At 67.9% G+C, this 19,515-nt stretch overlaps 3 protein-coding genes across 5 annotated transcripts; 2 read left to right on the forward strand and 1 right to left on the reverse strand.

Moving 5' to 3' along the window:
* Window position 1: 1 nt before the first annotated feature.
* Window positions 2-2,707, forward strand: LOC135576858 (antigen peptide transporter 2-like; the record flags this gene model as incomplete). Its single annotated transcript, XM_065044047.1, has 5 exons — window positions 2-112; window positions 189-362; window positions 1,380-1,539; window positions 2,231-2,367; window positions 2,467-2,707. Coding segments are annotated over 5 exons (795 nt in total), but the record flags the coding sequence as incomplete, so codon positions are not given.
* A 1,022-nt stretch (window positions 2,708-3,729) lies between these two features.
* Window positions 3,730-15,177, forward strand: TAP1 (transporter 1, ATP binding cassette subfamily B member). 3 transcript variants are annotated; one of them, XM_065044089.1, is made up of 11 exons: window positions 3,906-5,169; window positions 5,561-5,686; window positions 6,287-6,386; window positions 6,476-6,812; window positions 7,433-7,630; window positions 8,757-8,885; window positions 9,214-9,399; window positions 10,164-10,337; window positions 11,433-11,592; window positions 12,675-12,811; window positions 14,326-15,177. In XM_065044089.1, the coding sequence occupies exons 2-11, from the start codon at window positions 5,590-5,592 to the stop codon at window positions 14,968-14,970; spliced, it is 2,163 nt and encodes a 720-aa protein (XP_064900161.1). In that variant the 5' UTR covers window positions 3,906-5,169; window positions 5,561-5,589; the 3' UTR covers window positions 14,971-15,177. The 3 variants fall into 3 exon arrangements, with proteins under 3 accessions (XP_064900162.1, XP_064900161.1, XP_064900160.1); XM_065044088.1 differs by having other exon boundaries at window positions 3,907-4,926; window positions 5,119-5,686; XM_065044090.1 differs by lacking the exon at window positions 10,164-10,337 and having other exon boundaries at window positions 3,730-5,686.
* Window positions 15,178-15,331: 154 nt separating this feature from the next.
* On the reverse strand, window positions 15,332-19,227 carry LOC102084942 (class I histocompatibility antigen, F10 alpha chain). Its single transcript, XM_065044129.1, has 8 exons — window positions 19,056-19,227; window positions 18,119-18,382; window positions 17,101-17,376; window positions 16,752-17,027; window positions 16,567-16,668; window positions 16,443-16,475; window positions 16,223-16,273; window positions 15,332-15,751 (listed from the first exon to the last, which is right to left on the reverse strand). Exons 1-8 carry the CDS (start codon window positions 19,123-19,125, stop codon window positions 15,738-15,740), a joined length of 1,086 nt encoding a protein of 361 aa, XP_064900201.1. The 5' UTR covers window positions 19,126-19,227; the 3' UTR covers window positions 15,332-15,737.
* Between the last annotated feature and the right edge of the window lie 288 nt (window positions 19,228-19,515).

Genomic DNA, 19,515 nt, shown 5'->3' on the forward strand with positions numbered 1-19,515 from the left:
CCCACGGGCGACGCCGGCGGCCCCCCGCGCCCCGGCCACGCTGCGCGGCCACGTCGCCTTCCGCCGCGTCTCCTTCGCCTTCCCGGCGCGCCCCGAGCGCCCGGTGCTGCAGGTGGGCTCGGGGGGCTCCGGGGGGTACAATGGGGCGTCTATGGGCGCCCCGTCACCGCGTCACCGCGCCGCGGCAGGATGTGTCCTTTGAGCTGCGCCCCGGCGAGGTGACGGCGCTGGCCGGGCTCAATGGCAGCGGGAAGAGCACGTGCGCGGCGCTGCTGGCGCGGCTCTATGAGCCGGATGCGGGGGAGGTGCTGCTGGACGGGGCGCCGCTCCGCGAGTACCAGCACGGCTACCTGCACCGCCAGGTGGGCCATCCCATGCCATCCCATGCCATCCCATGCCATGCCATACCATCCCATGCCATCCCATGCCATCCCATGCCATCCCATGCCATGCCATACCATCCCATGCCATGCCATGCCATCCCATGCCATCCCATGCCATCCCATGCCATGCCATGCCATGCCATGCCATGCCATGCCATGCCATGCCATGCCATGCCATGCCATACTAAGCCATACCGGCACCATACTATCCCATCCCATCCCATCCCATCCCATCCCATGCCATACCATCCCACGCCATTCTGTACCATACCATACCATACTATACTATCCCATCCCATGCCATCCCATGCCATGCCATGCCATGCCATACTGTACCATACCATACTATACTATCCCATCCCATCCTATGCCATGCCATGCCATACCATACTATTACCATCCCATCCCACCCATGCCATGCCATGCCATGCCATGCCATGCCATGCCATGCCATACCATACCGGCACCCTACCATACCATACTATCCCATCCCACCCCATTTCATCCCATCCATCCCATCCCACTCCATCTCCATCCCATCCCATCCCATCCCATCCCATCCCATCCCATCCCATCCCATCCCATCCCATCCCATCCACCCCATCCCATCCCATCTACCCCATCCATCCCATCCCATCCCATCCCATCCCATCCCATCCCATCCCATCCCATCCCATCCACCCCATCCCATCCCATCCACCCCATCCCATCCCATCCATCCCATCCCATCCATCCCATCCCATCCCATCCCATCCCATCCCATCCCATCCATCCCACCCCATCCATCCCATCCCATCCCATCCCATCCACCCCATCCCATCCCATCCATCCCATCCCATCCATCCCATCCCATCCCATCCCATCCCATCCATCCCACCCCATCCATCCCATCCCATCCCATCCCATCCACCCCATCCCATCCCATCCATCCCATCCCATCCACCCCATCCCACCCCATCCATCCCATCCATCCCATCCCCATACGCGGTGCCGCAGGTGGTGCTGGTGCCACAGGAGCCCGTGCTGTTCTCCGGCACCGTGCGCGACAACATCACCTTCGGGCTGGAGGGATGCGGGGACAAGGAGGTGACGGCGGCCGCCGCCACCGCCGGTGCCCTCGGCTTCATCTCGGCGCTGGAGCGCGGCTTCGACACCGGTGGGTGCCGGGGGGGGGGCCCAAGCCACCATATCCCCATGTCCCCATGTCCCCCATCCCACCCCATCCCCATGTCCCACATCCCCATGTCCCCATCCCCAAGCCACCACATCCCCATGTCCCCATCCTCATGTCCCCATGTCCCCAAGCCACCGCATCCCTATGTCCCCCATCCCCATGTCCCCATCCCCACGTCCCCCATGTCCCCATGTCCCCATCCCCATGTCCCCATGTCCCCATGTCCCCAAGCCACCACATCCCCATGTCCCCATCCCCACGTCCCCCATGTCCCCATCCCCACGTCCCCCATGTCCCCATCCCCATGTCCCCATGTCCCCAAGCCACCACATCCCCATGTCCCCCATCCCCATGTCCCCCATCCTCACGTCCCACATCCCCATGTCCCCATGTCCCCCATCCCCACGCCACCATATCCCCATGTCCCCATCCCCACATCCCCACGTCCCCCATGTCCCCAAGCCACCACATCCCCATGTCCCCCAACCCCACGTCGACCCATCCCCACGTCCCCGTGTCCCCATGCCACCCCATCCGCACGTCCCCCATGTCCCCCGTCCCCATGTCCCCATCCCCATGTCCCCCAACCCCATGTCCCCACGTCCCCCATCCCCATGTCCCCATCGCCACATCCCCACGTCCCCCCCGGTGACCCCCGTCACCGCTTCCTCAGACCTGGGGGACCAAGGGGTGCAGCTTTCGGCGGGCGAGAAGCAGCGCGTCTCCATCGCCCGGGCGCTCCTTCGCCGCCCCGCCGTCCTCATCCTCGACGAGCCCACCAGCGCCCTGGCCGGCGACGGCGCGGCAGCGGTGAGCGCCGGGACGTGCCACAATGGTGGCAGAAAGCGGCGGGGGGGGGGTCCGTTTCGGCACCGCCGCAGGCGCTGACGGCTCCGGCATCTCCCGCAGCTGCGGCGCTGGGTGCGGGAATGCGGAGCCCCCACGGTGCTGCTCATCACCCACTGCCCGCGGATGCTGGAGGCGGCCGACCGCGTCGTGGTGCTGCGGCGCGGCGCCGTGGCGGAGGAGGGGACGCCGGACGAGCTGCGGCGGCGCCGCGGGATCTACAGCCGACTGCTGCGGCGCCGGCGCGGCGCGGCCACCGCGGGCGAGGGGCTGTGATTAATAAAGCTGAATGGGTGCGGGGAAATGGGTTGGTGTGCGTGGTGGCCGCGGTGATGGGATCATGTGGTGGCCGCAGTGGCCAGTGAAGGGCCCGTGTGGTGGCCACGGTGGCCACAGTGGCCACAGTGACAGGCCCACATGGTGGCCGCGGTGACAGGCTCATGTGGTGGCCACGGTGGCCAGTGAAGGGCCCGCATGGTGGCCACGGTGATGGGTCCCTGTAGTGGCCCTGGTGACATTATCACATGGTGGCCACGGTGATGGGATCGTGTGGTGGCCATGGTGGCCAGTGAAGGGCCCACGTGGTGGCCATGGTGACGGGCTCATGTGGTGGCCACGGTGGCCAATGAATGGCCCGTGTGGTGGCCGTGGTGGCCACGGTGACAGGCCCACATGGTGGCCGCGGTGATGGGATCATGTGGTGGCCACGGTGGCCGCAGCGAAAGGCCCATATGGTGGCCACGGTGATGGGATCGTGTGGTGGCCACAGTGGCCAGTGAGCCCCCCCCAGCACCCTGGGGTGCCCACCAGTAACCACCAGTGCTCCCAGTGCACCCCCCGTGTGTCTCCCATGGTACCGCCCAGCACCCTGGGGTGCCCACCAGTAACCACCAGTGCTCCCAGTGCACCCCCCGTGTGTCTCCCATGGTACCACCCAGCACCCTGGGGTGCTCACCAGTAACCACCAGTGCTCCCAGTGCACCCCCCGTGTGTCTCCCATGGTACCGCCCAGCACCCTGGGGTGCTCACCAGTAACCACCAGTGCTCCCAGTCCAGTCTCAGCCCCCCAGAGCCCAGCCCAGCGCTCCCAGTCCAGCCCCAGTCCCACCCAGTACCTCCCAGTACAACCAGTGCCCTGGGGCTGCACATTGCTCACTTTATCGGCCCCTCCCCACTGACCACGCCCCTCCCCACTGACCACGCCCCTCCGCACTGACCGCGCCCACCCTCCCGTCCCGCCTCCTCCCCGTACCAAACTGCTCCAGCTCCATCTGCCCGGCAACTGATGACGCCACCGCCTCGGCCAATCAGCACCGCCCACCTGTTCCGCTCCCTCCCTGTCCCGGGCGGGGACCAGGGGGTCCCCGGTTGTGCCCGGTGAACGTCCCGATCCCTTCCGGTCCCGGTTCCCCCCGGTCCCGATCCCCCCCGGTCCCGATCCCCCCCGTTCCGGTCCCTCCCGTTCCCGGTCCCGCCCCGGTCCCGCCCCCGGTCCCTCCTGGTCCCGCCCCCGGTCCCCCCCGGTCCCGCCCCCGGTCCCGCCCCCCCGGTGCCCGGGTTTCACTTTCCGAGAAGCGGCGGCGGTTGCCGGGAACGAACCGAACGGGGAGGGGGGAGAAGGGAACGGACCCCCCCCCCGGAACGGGACCGGAACCGGAGCACAACGGGACCGGATCAATCGCCCCGAGTCACTCCGGAACACAACGGGACCGGCACCGGAGCACAACGGGACTGGAACCGGAGCACAACGGGACTGGATCAATCACACCGAGTCACTCCGGAGCACAACGGGACCGGCACCGGAACACAACGGGGCCGGATCAATCGCCCCGAGTCACTTCGGAGCACAACGGGACTGGATCAATCACCCCGAGTCACTTCGGAGCACAACGGGACTGGATCAATCACACCAAGTCACTCCGGAGCACAACGTGACCGGAACCGGAGCACAACGGGACCGGATCAGCCGCCCCAGGACCAGGACCGAGACTGGACTGGAGCACAGTGGGACCGGATCAATCACACCGGGTGACACTGGGACCAGGACCGGGACTGGATTGGGCACATCGGGAGCAGAACCGGAGCACGCCGGGTGACACCGGAGCACACCGGGACTAGACCAGATCACACTGGGAGCAGAACCAGGTGACACCGGGTAACACCGGGACTAGACCGGAGCACACCAGGAGCGCACCGGGCACACTGGGAGCAGAACCGGGTGACACCGGGTGACATCGGGAGCAGAACCGCGGCACATTGGGTGACACCAGAGCACACCGGGACTAGACCAGATCACACTGGGAGCAGAACCGGGTGACACCGGGAGCAGAACCAGAGCACACCAGGTGACACTGGGTGACACTGGGAGCAGAACTGGATGACACCGGGTGACACTGAGTGACACCGGGAGCAGAACCGGAGCACACCGGGTGACACTGAGTAACACCGGGAGCAGAACCGGGTGCCACCGTGTGACACCGGGTGACAGCAGGAGCAGAACCGGAGCACACCGGGTGACACCGGGTGACACCCTGAGCAGAACCAGGTCCCAGCGGGTGACACCGGGTGACACCAGCTGACACCGGGAGCAGAACCGGAGCACACTGGCTCACACCAGAGCACACCGGGACTAGACCGGATCACACTGGGAGCAGAACCGGGTGACAACGGGAGCAGAACCGGGTGACACCCGGGAGCAGAACCAGAGCACACCAGGTGACACTGGGTGACACTGGGAGCAGAACTGGATGACACCGGGTGACACTGAGTGACACCGGGAGCAGAACCGGAGCACACCGGGTGACACTGAGTAACACCGGGAGCAGAACCGGGTGCCACCGTGTGACACCGGGTGACAGCAGGAGCAGAACCGGAGCACACCGGGTGACACCGGGTGACACCCTGAGCAGAACCAGGTCCCAGCGGGTGACACCGGGTGACACCAGCTGACACCGGGAGCAGAACCGGAGCACACTGGCTCACACCAGAGCACACCGGGACTAGACCGGATCACACTGGGAGCAGAACCGGGTGACAACGGGAGCAGAACCGGGTGACACGGGGAGCAGAACCGGGTGACACCGGGTGACAGCGGGAGCAGAACTGAGTGACAGCGGGTGACACCGGGTGACACCGGGAGCAGAACTGGGTGACACCAAGTGACACCGGGTGACACCGGGTGACAAGATGGGCGCGGGTCCCGCGCGCCGCCTGTTGTCGCTGCTGAGCCCCGAGCGCGGCCGCTGCGCCGTGGTGGCGGCGCTGATGGCGGCTTCGGTGCTCGGTACGGGGGCAGCACCCAGTGGGGGGGGGCAGCACCCAATGTGGGGGGCAGCACCCATTTTGGGGGGGGGCAGCACCCACTTGGGGACACAGCATCTGGGGGGATGCTCTTAGTGGGGGGAGCACCCAGCTTGGGGGGGGGGGGGCAGCACCAAGTTGGGGGGGGCAGCACCCAATTGGGGAAGGCAACACCTAACTGGGGGGGCAGCACCCATTTTGGGGGGGGGGGGGGGGGGCAGCACCCAATGGGGGTCACCCCGAGATTTGACACCCCCATTTGGGCCACCGGCCCCTATTGGGACACAGGGGACAGGGACCCACCCCACACTGGGGTCCCCCATTGTCCCCTCTATGTCCCCATTGTCCCCTCTATGTCCCCCCGTCCCCTCGGTGTCCCCACTGTCCCCACCGCCCCCACTGTCCCCTCAGTGTCCCCACTGTCCCCACCATCCCCTCTATGTCCCCACTGTCCCCTCTATGTCCCCATTGTCCCCTCAGTGTCCCCACTGTTCCCACCATCCCCTCTATGTCCCCATTGTCCCCTCAGTGTCCCCACTGTCCCCTCGGTGTCCCACCACATGTCCCCCCCATGTCCCCACAGGTGAGGTGGCCGTCCCCTACTTCACGGGCCGTGTCACCGACTGGGTGGCCACCGAGGACACGGTTGCCGCGTGGCCAATGGTGCTGCTGGGGCTCGGCAGGTGAGACGGTGACACCGGGGGTGTCACCCGGAACCGGGGCGGGTGACACATATATCCCCATACTAACCCCCCCCCCGCTACAACCGCAGCGCCGTCACCGAGTTCGCCTGCGACGTCACCTACACCGGGACCTTGAGGCGGGTGTTGGGGCGCCTCCAGCGCCGGGTGTTCGGCGCGGTGTTGCGGCACGACCTGTGCGCCCTGCGGCTGACGGGGAGCGGCGTGGTGACGGCGCGGGTGACGGGGGACGTGGAGGCCGCCCACGCCGCCGTGGCCGGGACGCTCAGCCTGTTGCTGTGGTACCTGGCCAGGGCTGTGGGTGTGGTGGCCACCATGGCGTGGTTGTCACCCGCGCTGGCTGTTGTCACCCTCCTGGCGCTGCCGGTGCTGCTGCTGCTGCCCTGGGCGGTCGGCAAGGTGCAGCAGGTAATGGGGACAATGGCGGGGGGACAGGGGGGGGACATGGGGCCCTTGGCACCTCCCTGCACCCCTTGTCCCCTCCATGTGCCCATCGTCCCCTCCATGTGTCCCTGTCCCCTCCCTGCACCCCTTGTCCCCTCCGCATGCCCATTGTCCCCTCCATGTGCCCATTGTCCCTTCCATGTGCCCATCGTCCCCTCCATGTGTCCCTGTCCCCTCCCTGCACCCCTTGTCCCCTCCATGTGCCCACTGTCCCCTCCATGTGCCCATTGTCCCTTCCCCATGCCCATTGTCCCCTCCATGTGCCCATTGTTCCCTCCCCGTGCCCATTGTCCCCTCCAGATGCCCATTGTCCCCTCCCCATGCCCATTGTCCCCTCCATGTGCCCATTGTCCCCTCCCCGTGCCCATTGTCCCCTCCCCATGCCCATTGTCCCCTCCAGATGCCCATTGTCCCCTCCAGATGCCCGTTGTCCCCTCCATGTGCCCATTGTCCCCAGTGCCTTCCACACCCCCATTGTCCCCTCCCCATGCCCACTGTCCCCTCCATGTGCCCACTGTCCCCTCCCTGCACCTCCTGTCCCCTCTGTGTCCCCACCGTCCCCTCACTGTCCCCACTGTCCGCAGGGGCTGGCGCAGCAGGTGCAGGCGGCGCAGGCCGCGGTGGCCGTGGTGGCCATGGAGACGCTGGTGGCCATGGGCACGGTGCGCAGCTTCGCCCACGAGGCCGCGGCGGCCGAGCGGCACCGGCGGCTCCTGCGGCAGCTCCTGCACCTGGAGAGCAAGGACGCCGCCGCCACCGCCGTCGCGCGCTGGGCCGGCGGGGTAGGGGACGGGGACACGTGGCGGGGACATGGGGACATGGGGCTGTGGTGGAATGGGGATGGGGGACGTGGGGATATGGGGATGGGGACATGGACATGGGGACATGGGGACCTGGGGATGGGGGACATGGGGACATGGGGATGTGGTGGAATGGGGATGGGGGACGTGGGGACATGGGGATATGGGGATGGGGACCTGGGGATGGGGGACATGGGGATGGGGACATGGGGACATGGGGATGTGGGGATGGGGACACGGGGATGGGGGACATGGGGACCTGGGGATGGGGGACATGGGGATGGGGACATGGGGACATGGGGATGTGGTGGAATGGGGATGGGGACATGGGGACATGGGGATGTGGTGGAATGGGGATGGGGGACGTGGGGACATGGGGACCTGGGGATGGGGGACATGGGGATGTGGTGGCACGGGGATGGGGGACATGGGGATGTGGGACATGGGGATGTGGGACATGGGGACATGGGGCTGAGGGACATGGGGATAGGGACATGGGGATGGGGGACATGGGGATGGGGGACATGGGGATATGGGGATGGGGGACATAGGGACGTGGGGATGGGGACATGGGGACCTGGGGATGTGGTGGCATGGGGATGGGGGACATGGGGATGTGGGACATGGGGATGTGGGACATGGGGATGGGGGACATGGGGACATGGGGCTGAGGGACATGGGGATGGGGGACATGGGGACATGGGGCTGGGGGACTTGGGGATGGGGGACATGGGGATATGGGGATGGGGGACATAGGGACATGGGGATGGGGACATGGGGACGTGGGGAGGGGGACATGGGGATGTGGTGACATGGGGATGGGGGACATGGGGATGAGGGGACATGGGGCTGGGGGACATGGGGCTGGGGGACATGGGGACATGGGGCTGGGGGACATGTGGACAAGGTGGCACGGGGCTGGGGGATGTGACGTGGGGACCTCAGGGGCTCGGTGACATGGGGGATGTGGCATCTCTGGGACATGGGGGGAACACGGTGGCACGGGGAGGTGTCAGAGCAGGGCTGTTGTCCCCATGGAGAGGTGACGTCAGCGAGGGGGGGACGGGGACACCCGTGTCCCCAGCGGTGTCCCCTCTGGTGTCCCCAGTTCTCAGCCCTCGCCCTGAAGCTGGGGCTCCTGTGCTATGGGGCACGGCTGGTGGCCTTGGGGACAATCAGCGCCGGGGACCTCGTCACCTTCCTCATCTACCAGATGCAGTTCACCGAGGCCGTGGAGGTGACACCGTCGTGTCCCCATTGTCCCCGTGGCCCCTCGTGTCCCCATGGCCACCCGTGTCCCCATGACCTCCCTTGTGTCCCCACGTCCTCCGTGTTGTCCCCATGCTCGTGTCCCCATCACCTCCCCTGTGTCCCCACGTCCTCCGTGTTGTCCCCATGCTCGTGTCCCCACGACCTCCCTTGTGTCACCACGACCTCCCTTGTGTCACCATGCTCGTGTCCCCGTGTCCCCGTGTCCCCTCTGTGTCCCCATGACCTTCCCTGTGTCCCCACGCTGTCCCAGCACTGTCCCCACGCCCGGTCCCCGTGTCCCCTGGTGTCCCCAGGTCCTGTTCCACTATTACCCCAACATGGCCAAGGCCGTGGGCTCCTCGCAGAAGGTTCTGGAGTTCCTGGAGCAGGAGAAGCAGGTGACACCCGAGGGGACACTGTCACCCCACGGCCTGCGGGGCCACCTGCGCCTCGAGGACGTCTGGTTCTCCTACCCCGAGCAACAGGAGCCCGTCCTCAAGGTGGGCGCGGGGACAGGGATGGGGACACGGTGGGGACGTGGTGGGGGAGCATGGGGACATGGTGGGGACATGGGAGGAGGGCACAGGGACATGGTGGGGGACCATGAGGATGCAATGGGGACATGGTAGGGGAGCATGGACACATGGTGGGGAGAGGATGGGGACACAGAGGGGACAATGGGGACACGGTGGGGACATGGAGACATCAATGGGGACATGGTGGGAACAATGGGGACAGGGTGGGGACATGGGGACACAATGGGGACATGGGGAGGGAGCATGGACACATGGTGGGGAGGGGATGGGGACATGGGGACACAATGGGGACATAGTGGGGGAGCATGGACACATGGTGAGGAGGGGATGGGGACATGGTGGGGGTGATGGGGACACAATGGGGACAGGGTGGGGACATGGAAACACAATGGGGACATGGGGAGGGAGCATGGACACATGGTGGGGAGGGGATGGGGACATGGGGACACAATGGGGACATGGGGAGGGAGCATGGACACATGGTGGGGGTGATGGGGACATGGGGACATAGTGGGGGAGCATGGCCACATGGTGAGGAGGGGATGGGGACATGGTGGGGGTGATGGGGACATGGGGACACAATGGGGACATGGTGGGGGAGCATGGCCACATGGTGAGGAGGGGATGGGGACATGGTGGGGGTGATGGGGACATGGGGACACAATGGGGACAGGGTGGGTGCAATGGGGCCATGGTGGGAGGGTCCGTGGTGTCACCTGTGTCCCCAGGGCGTGTCCCTGGAGCTGCGCCCGGGGGAGTCGCTGGCCGTGGTGGCCCCGGCGGGGGCGGGGAAGAGCACCCTGGTGTCCCTGGTGCTCAACCTGCACCCCCCGGCGCGCGGGCGGGTGCTGCTGGACGGGCACCCCCTCCCCGCATACCGGCACCGCTACCTGCGCCAACAGGTGACACCCCCGGGTCACCCGCTGTCCCCAATGGGTCCCCAACACCACCCCTGTGTCATCACCCAAGTGTCCCCAATGGGTCCCCAACACCACCCCTGGGTCACCCACTGGCACCAATGGGTCCCCAAACCACCCCAACGTCACCCAAGTGTCCCCAATGGGTCCCCAAACCACCCAACATCACCCAATGGGTCCCCAACACCACCCCCGTGTCACCCGCTATCCCCAATTGGTCCCCAACACCACCCCTGTGTCATCACCCAAGTGTCCCCAATGGGTCCCCAACACCACCCCAACGTCACCTAACGGGTCCCCAAACCACCCCAACATCACTCAAGTGTCCCCAATGGGTCCCCAAACCACCATCACATCCGCCACGTCCCCATCACATCCACCGTGTCCCCATTGTGTCCCCATCACATCCCCACCGTGTCCCCCATCATGTCCCCACCGTGTCCCCATCACATCCACCGTGTCCCCACCATGTCCCTTGCCATGTCCCCACCGTGTCCCCATCACATCTCCACCACGTCCCCCATCATGTCCCCATCGTGTCCCCGTCACATCCACCATGTCCCCACCATGTCCTTTGCCATGTCCCCATCATGTCCCCCATGTCCCCATCATGTCCCCATCACATCCACCATGTCCCCACCATGTCCCCATCACATCTCCACCACGTCCCCCGTCATGTCCCCATCGTGTCCCCATCACATCCACCGTGTCCCCACCATGTCCCTTGCCATGTCCCCATCGTGTCCCCATCACATCCGCCATGTCCCCATCATGTCCCCATCACATCCACCATGTCCCCACCGTGTCCCCATCACATCTCCACCACGTCCCCCATCATGTCCCCATCGTGTACCCATCACATCCACCGTGTCCCCACCATGTCCCTTGCCATGTTCCCACCGTGTCCCCATCACATCCATGTCCCCACCGTGTCCCCATCACATCCATGTCCCCCCCGTGTCCCCACCGTGTCCCCATCACATCCGCCACATCCCCACCATGTCCCTTGCCATGTCCCCACCATGTCCCCCTCATGTCCCCCCCGTGTCCCCGCCGTGTCCCCACCGTCCCTCGCCGCAGGTGGCCGCGGTGCCGCAGGAGCCCGTGCTCTTCTCCCGCTCGCTCCACGACAACATCGCCTACGGCTCGGGGACGTGGGACCGGGCGCAGGTGACATCGGCCGCGCGCTGCGCCGGCGCCCACGGCTTCATCGCCCGCCTGCCCCGCGGCTACGACACCGGTTGGTGTCCCCGTCGTTGTCCCCGTGTCCCCACGTGTCCCCATGGTTGTCTCCATGACCCCACGTGTGTCCCCATTGTTGTCCCCGTGTCCCCATCGTTGTCCCTGTGTCCCCACGTGTGTCCCCACTTGTGTCCCCACATGCGTCCCCGTGTCCCCATGTGTGTTCCCATGTCCCCACGCTGACCCCCATGACCCCACGCTGACCCCTGTGTCCCTGTGTCCCCATGTCCCCCATGCTGACCCCGATGTCCCCACGTGTCCCCATGTCCCCGTTTCCCCACGCTGACCCCCGTGTCCCCATGTCCCCATGCGTGTCCCTATGTCCCCACGCTGACCCCCATGTCCCCCTCTCCCCATGTCCCCACGTGTGTCCCCATGTCCCCATGTGTGTCCCCGTGTCCCCATGTCGCCACATGTGTCCCCATGTCCCCACATGTGTCCCCATGTCCCTGTGTCCCCATGTCCCCACATGTGTCCCCATGTCCCTGTGTCCCCATGTCCCCACGCTGACCCCCCCGTCCCTGTGTCCCCATGTCCCCCATGCTGACCCCGATGTCCCCACGTGTCCCCATGTCCCCGTTTCCCCACGCTGACCCCCGTGTCCCCATGTCCCCATGCGTGTCCCTATGTCCCCACGCTGACCCCCATGTCCCCCTCTCCCCATGTCCCCACGTGTGTCCCCATGTCCTCGTGTCCCCATGTCCCCCGTCCCCACACGTGTCCCCATGTCCCCATGTGTGTCCCCGTGTCCCCATGTCGCCACATGTGTCCCCATGTCCCCACATGTGTCCCCATGTCCCTGTGTCCCCATGTCCCCACATGTGTCCCCATGTCCCTGTGTCCCCATGTCCCCACGCTGACCCCCCCGTCCCTGTGTCCCCATGTCCCCACGTGTCCCCATGTCCCCACATGTGTCTCCATGTCCCCACGCTGACCCCCCTGTCCCCATGTCCCCCTGTGTGTCCCCATGTCCCTGTGTCCCCGTGTCCCCATGCTGGCCCCCGTGTCCCCATGTCCCCACACATGTCCCCATGTCCCCACCCGTGTCCCCATGTCCCCACCCGTGTCCCATGTCCGCAGCGGTGGGCGAGCTGGGCGGGCGGCTGTCCGGGGGCCAGCGGCAGGCCGTGGCCATCGCCCGCGCGCTGGTGCGGGACCCGCGCGTCCTGCTCCTCGACGAGCCCACCAGCGCGCTGGACGCCGACAGCTGCGCGCAGGTGGGAGGTGACACCCGCGTCCCCTCGGCCCCATGGCCCCCGGTGGCCCCTTCGTCCCCAGGGCTGCTGGCCCCTTGGGCCCCATGTTCCCTGGGGTCCTCTCCCAACAGCCCCCGGTGCCCTTGGTCCCCACTCCCCATGTCCCCAAGTCCCTGGGTCCTGTGTCCCCTTGGTTCTCAAACCCCATGTCCCCAAGTCCCTGGGTCCCATGTCCCCTGGGTCCCCTTGGTCCGCCCACCCCGTGTCCCCAAGTCCATGGGTCCCGTGTCCCCTGGGTCCCCTGTGTCCCTGCCCCCGTGTCCCCTGGGTTGCCTTGGTCCCCCCACCCCATGTCCCCAAGTCCCTGGGTCCCGTGTCCCCTGGGTCCCCTTGGTCCCCAAACCCCATGTCCCCAGGTCCTGTGTCCCCTGGGTCCCCCTGCCCCATGTCCCCAAGTCCCTGGGTCCCATGTCCCCTGGGTCCCCTTGGTCCGCCCGCCCCGTGTCCCCAAGTCCCTGGGTCCCATGTCCCCTGGGTCCCCTGGGTTGCCTTGGTCCCCACACGCCATGTCCCCAAGTCCCTGGGTCCCGTGTCCCCTGGGTCCCCTTGGTCCCCAAACCCCATGTCCCTTTGGTCCCCCCACCCCAGGTCCCCGGGTCCCGTGTCCCCAAGTCCCTGGGTCCCGGGTCCCTGCCCCCATGTCCCCTGGGTCCCCTTGGTCCCCACACCCCATGTCCCCAAGTCCCTGGGTCCCCCCACCTAATGTCCCCAAGTCCCTGGGTCCCATGTCCCCTGGGTCCCCTGGGTCCCCTGGGTCCCCACACCCCATGTCCCCAAGTCCCTGGGTCCTGGGTCCCCCCACCTAATGTCCCCAAGTCCCTGGGTCCCGTGTCCCCTGGGTCCCCTTGGTCCCCACACCCCATGTCCCCAAGTCCCTGGGTCCCCCCACCTAATGTCCCCAAGTCCCTGGGTCGCATGTCCCCAAGTCCCTGGGTCCCATGTCCCCTGGGTCCCCCCGCCCCATGTCCCCAAGTCCCTGGGTCCCTGTCCCCGGGTCCCTGCCCCCATGTCCCCTGGGTCGCCTTGTTCCCCACACCCCATGTCCCCAAGTCCCTGGGTCCCCCTACCTAATGTCCCCAAGTCCCTGGGTCCCATGTCCCCTGGGTCCCCTTGGTCCCCAAACCCCCTGTCCCCTTGGTCCCCACACCCCATGTCCCCAAGTCCCTGGGTCCCATGTCCCCAAGTCCCTGGGTCCCATGTCCCCTGGGTCCCCTTGGTCCCCAAACCCCATGTCCCCTTGGTCCCCCCACCCCAGGTCCCCGGGTCCCGTGTCCCCAAGTCCCTGGGTCCTGAGTCCCCCCACCTAATGTCCCCAAGTCCCTGGGTCCCATGTCCCCAAGTCCCTGGGTCCCGTGTCCCCTGGGTCCCCATGTCCCCAAGTCCCTGGGTCCCTGTGTCCTTGCCCCCATGTCCCCAAGTCCCTGTATCCCCCCCACGTCCCCACGGTGTCCCCACGGTGTCCCCGTGTCCCGCAGGTGGAGCGGGCGCTGCTGGGCGCGGGGCGCGCGGTGCTGCTGGTGACGGGGCGGGCGGCGCTGGCCGCGCGGGCGCAGCGGGTGGCCCTGCTGGCCGGGGGGCGGCTGCAGCACTTGGGGTCCCCCGGCGAGCTCCTGCGCCCCCACTACCGGCAGCTGCTGGGGGACGGCGGGGGACACCAAGGGACACCGAGGGACATGGATGGGGACACCGGGGACATGGATGGGGACACTGAGAGTGGGGATGGAGACACTGGGGATGTGGATGGGGACAGGGATGGGGACACTGGGGACATGGATGGGGACACCGGGGACAGAGATGGGGACACTGAGAGTTGGGATGGAGACACTGGGGATGTGGATGGGGACGCTGGGGACAGGGATGGGGACACTGGGGACAGGGATGGGGACGCCGGGGACAGGGATGGGGACGCTGGGGACAGGGATGGGGACACCAAGGACAGAGATGGGGACACCAAGGACAGAGATGGGGACACTGAGAGTTGGGATGGAGACACTGGGGACGTGGATGGGGACACCAAGGACAGAGATGGGGACACTGGGGACATGGATGGGGACACCAAGGACAGAGATGGGGACACCAAGGACAGAGATGGGGACATGGATGGGGACACTGAGAGTTGAGATGGAGACACTGGGGACATGGATGGGGACACCGGGGACAGGGATGGGGACACACAGTGGGGATGGGGACACACAGCGGGGATGGGGACAATGGTGTCTAGGACAGGGACACAAGGAGCAGGGGTGGGGACACCAAGGAAGGGGACACCCCAAACCAGGGTGGGGACACCGAGGGGTGACAGATGGAAATAAACCCTCTTGTTTGTACGCTGGGTGTCTGGGGGTCCCTGGGGGTGCGGGGGGGGGTATGGGTGGGGGGCCAGGCTGGGGTCCAGGGTGGGGTCTGGGGGTCCAGGGTGGGGGGTCTGGCGCACACCCAACGGGCCCCACACGCACCAAACCAGCACCGGTGCACATCAAATAAGTCCTGGTGCTCACCAAACCAGTGCCGGCGCGCACCCAGCCAGCGCCGGTGCGCATCAAACCGGCGCCGGGAGCGGAGGCGCAGCCGGACGCTGCGTGCGGAGCAGCGTTTATTGAGTAGCCAGGAAACCAAATCACACCAAAGAAACGGGTTATAACCCCCAATCGAAAGAGCCGCAAGCGATCGCAGGTGTGAACAGGGCAGGGAACCCCCGGCCAGAGGAGCCGCCAGCGCGGCCGGGGGCAGCGCGGTGGGACCAGCGCGGTGGGATCGTTGCAGTGGGACCAGCGCGGTGGGACCGGTGCACCAGGACTATTGCGGCGGAACCAGCGCGGTGGGACCAGTGGCCACCTCCTCCCGCTGGCCCCGCGGCAGGGGCCGCATCCAGCCGTGCGTCCGGTGCTCAGGCGCTGAGCACTGCGGGGACAGAGGAACAGAGCGCGTCACCCAGGGCCACCTCCCCGTCCCCAGCCCCGTGTCCCCGTCCCCGTGTCCCCTCCCGCAGCCCCACGTCCCCAGCCCCGGCGTCCCCAGCCCCGTGTCACCCAGGGCCACCTCCCCGTCCCCAGCCCTGTGTCCCCATCCCCAGTCCCATGTCCCCATCCCCGTGTCCCCTCCCACAGCCCCATGTCCCCAGCCCGGCATCCCCGTCCCCAGCCCCGTGTCACCCAGGGCCACCTCCCCGTCCCCAGCCCCGTGTCCCCGTCCCCGTGTCCCCTCCCGCAGCCCCACGTCCCCAGCCCCGGCGTCCCCAGCCCCGTGTCACCCAGGGCCACCTCCCCGTCCCCAGCCCTGTGTCCCCTCCCGCAGCCCCACGTCCCTCTGCTCGGGGTCCCGGGGAGCAGGGAGAGCCGGGGCCGCCCCGTCCACCCCCGTCCCGCCCCGCACCTGGGGCTGAGCTGTTGGAGCTGTTGGAGCCGCCGGACCCCCCGTCCACACCTGCAGAGAGAAAGAGCCGTGAGCGCCGGCGCCGGGAGCCACGGCCACGCTGCAGCCCCCCACAGGCGCCACCAGCACCGGGGGGACAGCGACAGCGGGCACAACGCGCAGCCGCGAGCCCGCCCGGCGCTGGGCAGCGAACGGAGCCGGATGTGCCCCCGGTACTCACTGGGCGCCACGCCGTAGCCCTTCTGCTTCTTCCCTAAGGAGACAAAGAGGTGTCGGCACCCACCGCGGGCGCGGGGGGGTCACCGAGTGCCCGGCCTCCCGCGCCCTCGCCGGCCCCGCTTTACCTGAGCGGTACCGCCAGACGGCGACTCCGGCGACCACGGCGATGACAAGCAGGATGGCGGCGGCCACGGCCACCAAGATGGTGACCAGGCTGGACTCCGGCTCTGGGGAGGGCACGGATGTGAGGAGGGGAACCGAACCCACCCAGCCCCGCGCCCCCCGCGCCCCCCGCGCCCCCGGGACTCACCGCTCGCGAACAGCTGCGGCTTGGGCAGGCTGGCGTGATCCACGCGGCACTGGTACCTGTCCCGGTCCTCCGGCCGCGCCTCGATGGCCGCCCAGGTGTAGTAGGTGCCGTCGCTGTTGGGCACGATGCCGCCCCACTCGGTGTCCTGGTCCCTGACCTCGCCGTCCTTGAGCCAGCTGACGCCGATGGGCCGCGGGTAGAAGCCGAACGCGCGGCAGCGCAGGGTCAGGATCCCGTCGTGCGCCTCCGACGCCGACACCCGCACCGTGGGCGGCTCTGGGAAGGGCAGCGGTGAGGGCCGGCACACGCGCCCATCCCCGGTGTCCCCGGTGTCCCCGGCGTCACTCACCTTTCCGCTCCAGCACATTGTGCCCGTAGCTCACGTATCTCCGCAGCCACTCGATGCAGGTGTTCTCCAGGTAGTGCTTCTGCTGCTCAGCGACAGTCCCGTCCTTCTCCCACTTCCTCTTGGTGTTCTGTGCCGCCACGTCCGCCGCGGTGAACGTCATGGTGTCCAAGTCCAAGGAGATGTAATCCTTCCCGTCGTAGGCGTACTGCCAATACCCCCTGGTGCTGCCGTCCTCCAGGAGGTCACAGCCGATCATGCGCTGCACGGTGTGAACCCCTGAAACACGACCAGGGACAGGGGGACGTTCAGGGGGGCACAGACCCCTGGTAGCGCCCCCACCCAGCCCTGCGTGAGGCCGGGGGGTCGGGCCCACAGCACCCGGGCTGCCCCACGGAGCTGTGACACAGAGCCCTGCACGCGGGGCACAGTGGGGCTGCACCGGCCCCACGGCACCCAGGACAGGAGGGGCTGGGGACCCAGGAGCTGTGGGACAGGAGGGGCTGGGACTGGGGACCCAGGAGCTGGGGGGACAGGAGGGGCTGGGACTGGGGACCCAGGAGCTGTGGGACAGGAGGGGCTGGGACTGGGGACCCAGGAGCTGGGGGGACAGGAGGGGCTGGGACTGGGGACCCAGGAGCTGTGGGGACAGGAGGGGCTGGGACTGGGGACCCAGGAGCCGGGGGGACAGGAGGGGCTGGGACTGGGGATCCAGGAGCTGTGGGACGGGAGGGGCTGGGACTGGGGACCCAGGAGCCCCCCAGTCCTGGGACACGGGTGATGGGTGCTGGTGGGGGGATGTGCTGGGCTGGGGGATCCAGAAGCCCCCCCGGCTCTGGGATGGGGATCCAGCCCTGGGAAGGGGCCCGGGCAGCGGGGACCCCTCGGGTGGGGTCCCTGCCAGTGAGAGCAGCAGGGACGGGACGGCGCTGGCCAGGGCAGGGTGTCGGGGGGTCAGAAACTCTCCCGTCCCACGGAGCCCCCACCCAGCCCCACGGAGCCCCCCCCAGCCCACACTCACCCCTGCTCTGGTTGTAGTAGCCCCGCGCAGTTTCCAGGCTCACGCGGTAAATCTGCTGATCATCCAGTGCGATCTGGGTCTCTCTGTTCCAGTACTGCTCGTCCAGGTTGGCCGCCATCCAGTCCGCCCGGGACACCGCCCTCCTGGTGCCACTGTCGTAGTGCACGATGGGGTTCCCGTCCACGTACCCCACATACATGAACTCAGGCACCCCCAGGCTGGGCTCCGACACCGCAACATCAAAGTAGCGCAGGGAGTGGGGCCCTGTGGGGACAGGGGCGCAGTGAGACAGGGGTGAAGGTGCAGGGACAGCAAGCGAGGGTGGGTGGGGGTCCCGGGGAACAGATCGGGGTGCGGGGCAGCGTCAGGGGGGATGTGACTGGTGGGGGATACTGGGGGGGCGAGTTGTGTCCTGGGTCCAGGAACGGAAGCCCAGAAGTGGTTGAGGGACCCGAGTTGCCCAGGAAGGTGGATCCAGGGGGTCCCAGTGCCCTGGGAAGGGGGGTCCAGGAGGTTCCGGTGCCCAAGGCAGAGGGCCCAAGGGGGTCCAGGGGGGTCCAGGGGGTTCCAGTGCCCAGGGCAAGGGGCCCAGGAGGGCCCAAGGGGTCCCGGTACCCAAGGCAAAGGGTCCAGGAGGGCCCAAGGGGGCCCAGGGGGGCCCGGTGCCCAGGGAAGGGGGTTCCAGGGCGTCCCGGTGCCCAGGGCAAACTGTCCAGGGGGCCCCCGTGCCCAGGGAAAGAGGGTCCATGGGGGCCCAGGGGGGTCCAGGGGGTCCCGGTGCCCTGGGAAGGGGGTTTCAAGGGGTCCCGGTGCCCAAGGCAAAAGGTCCATGGAGTTCCGGTGCCCTGGTAGAAGGCCCAGAGGGGTCCAGGGGGTCCCGGTGCCCAGGAAAGGGGGATCCAGGGGGGTCCAGGGGGTCCCGGGGCCCCGCGCTCACCGCTCGCCGCTCCGCCCAGGACCCCCAGCAGCAGCAGCAGCCGCAGAAGCGGCGCCCGTCCCGGCCCCATGGCTGCGCGGCTCCGCTCCGCTCCGCTCCCGCTCCGCTGCGCAGGGGACCCGCCGCAAAGCCCCGCCCCGAGCCCCGGCTCCGGCCCCGCCCCTCTCCGCCATTGGCGCCGCCGCCGCCCGCTCGCCAATGGCCGCCCGATCGGTGCCTGACGTCACCAAGCGCCAGGCAGATCCCGGCTCCGCAGGTTGGAAGCGAAAGCGAAAGCGCCGGTGGCAGCGCGGGGGCGGGGACAGGGACGGGGAGCGGGGACCCCGGGACCCCCTGGCGGCCCCGCCCCCCCGGGACCCTCGGGCCGGGACCCCCATGGGGCAGCCCCGCCCCCAGCGCCCCGGACCCCTCCTCAGGGGCCGAGACCCCCGACCCCCCAATTCCCGGTGTCCCTTGTTCC

This window comes from Columba livia, chromosome 32 (assembly GCF_036013475.1).
Source record: "Columba livia isolate bColLiv1 breed racing homer chromosome 32, bColLiv1.pat.W.v2, whole genome shotgun sequence".
Lineage (NCBI taxonomy): Eukaryota > Metazoa > Chordata > Aves > Columbiformes > Columbidae > Columba > Columba livia.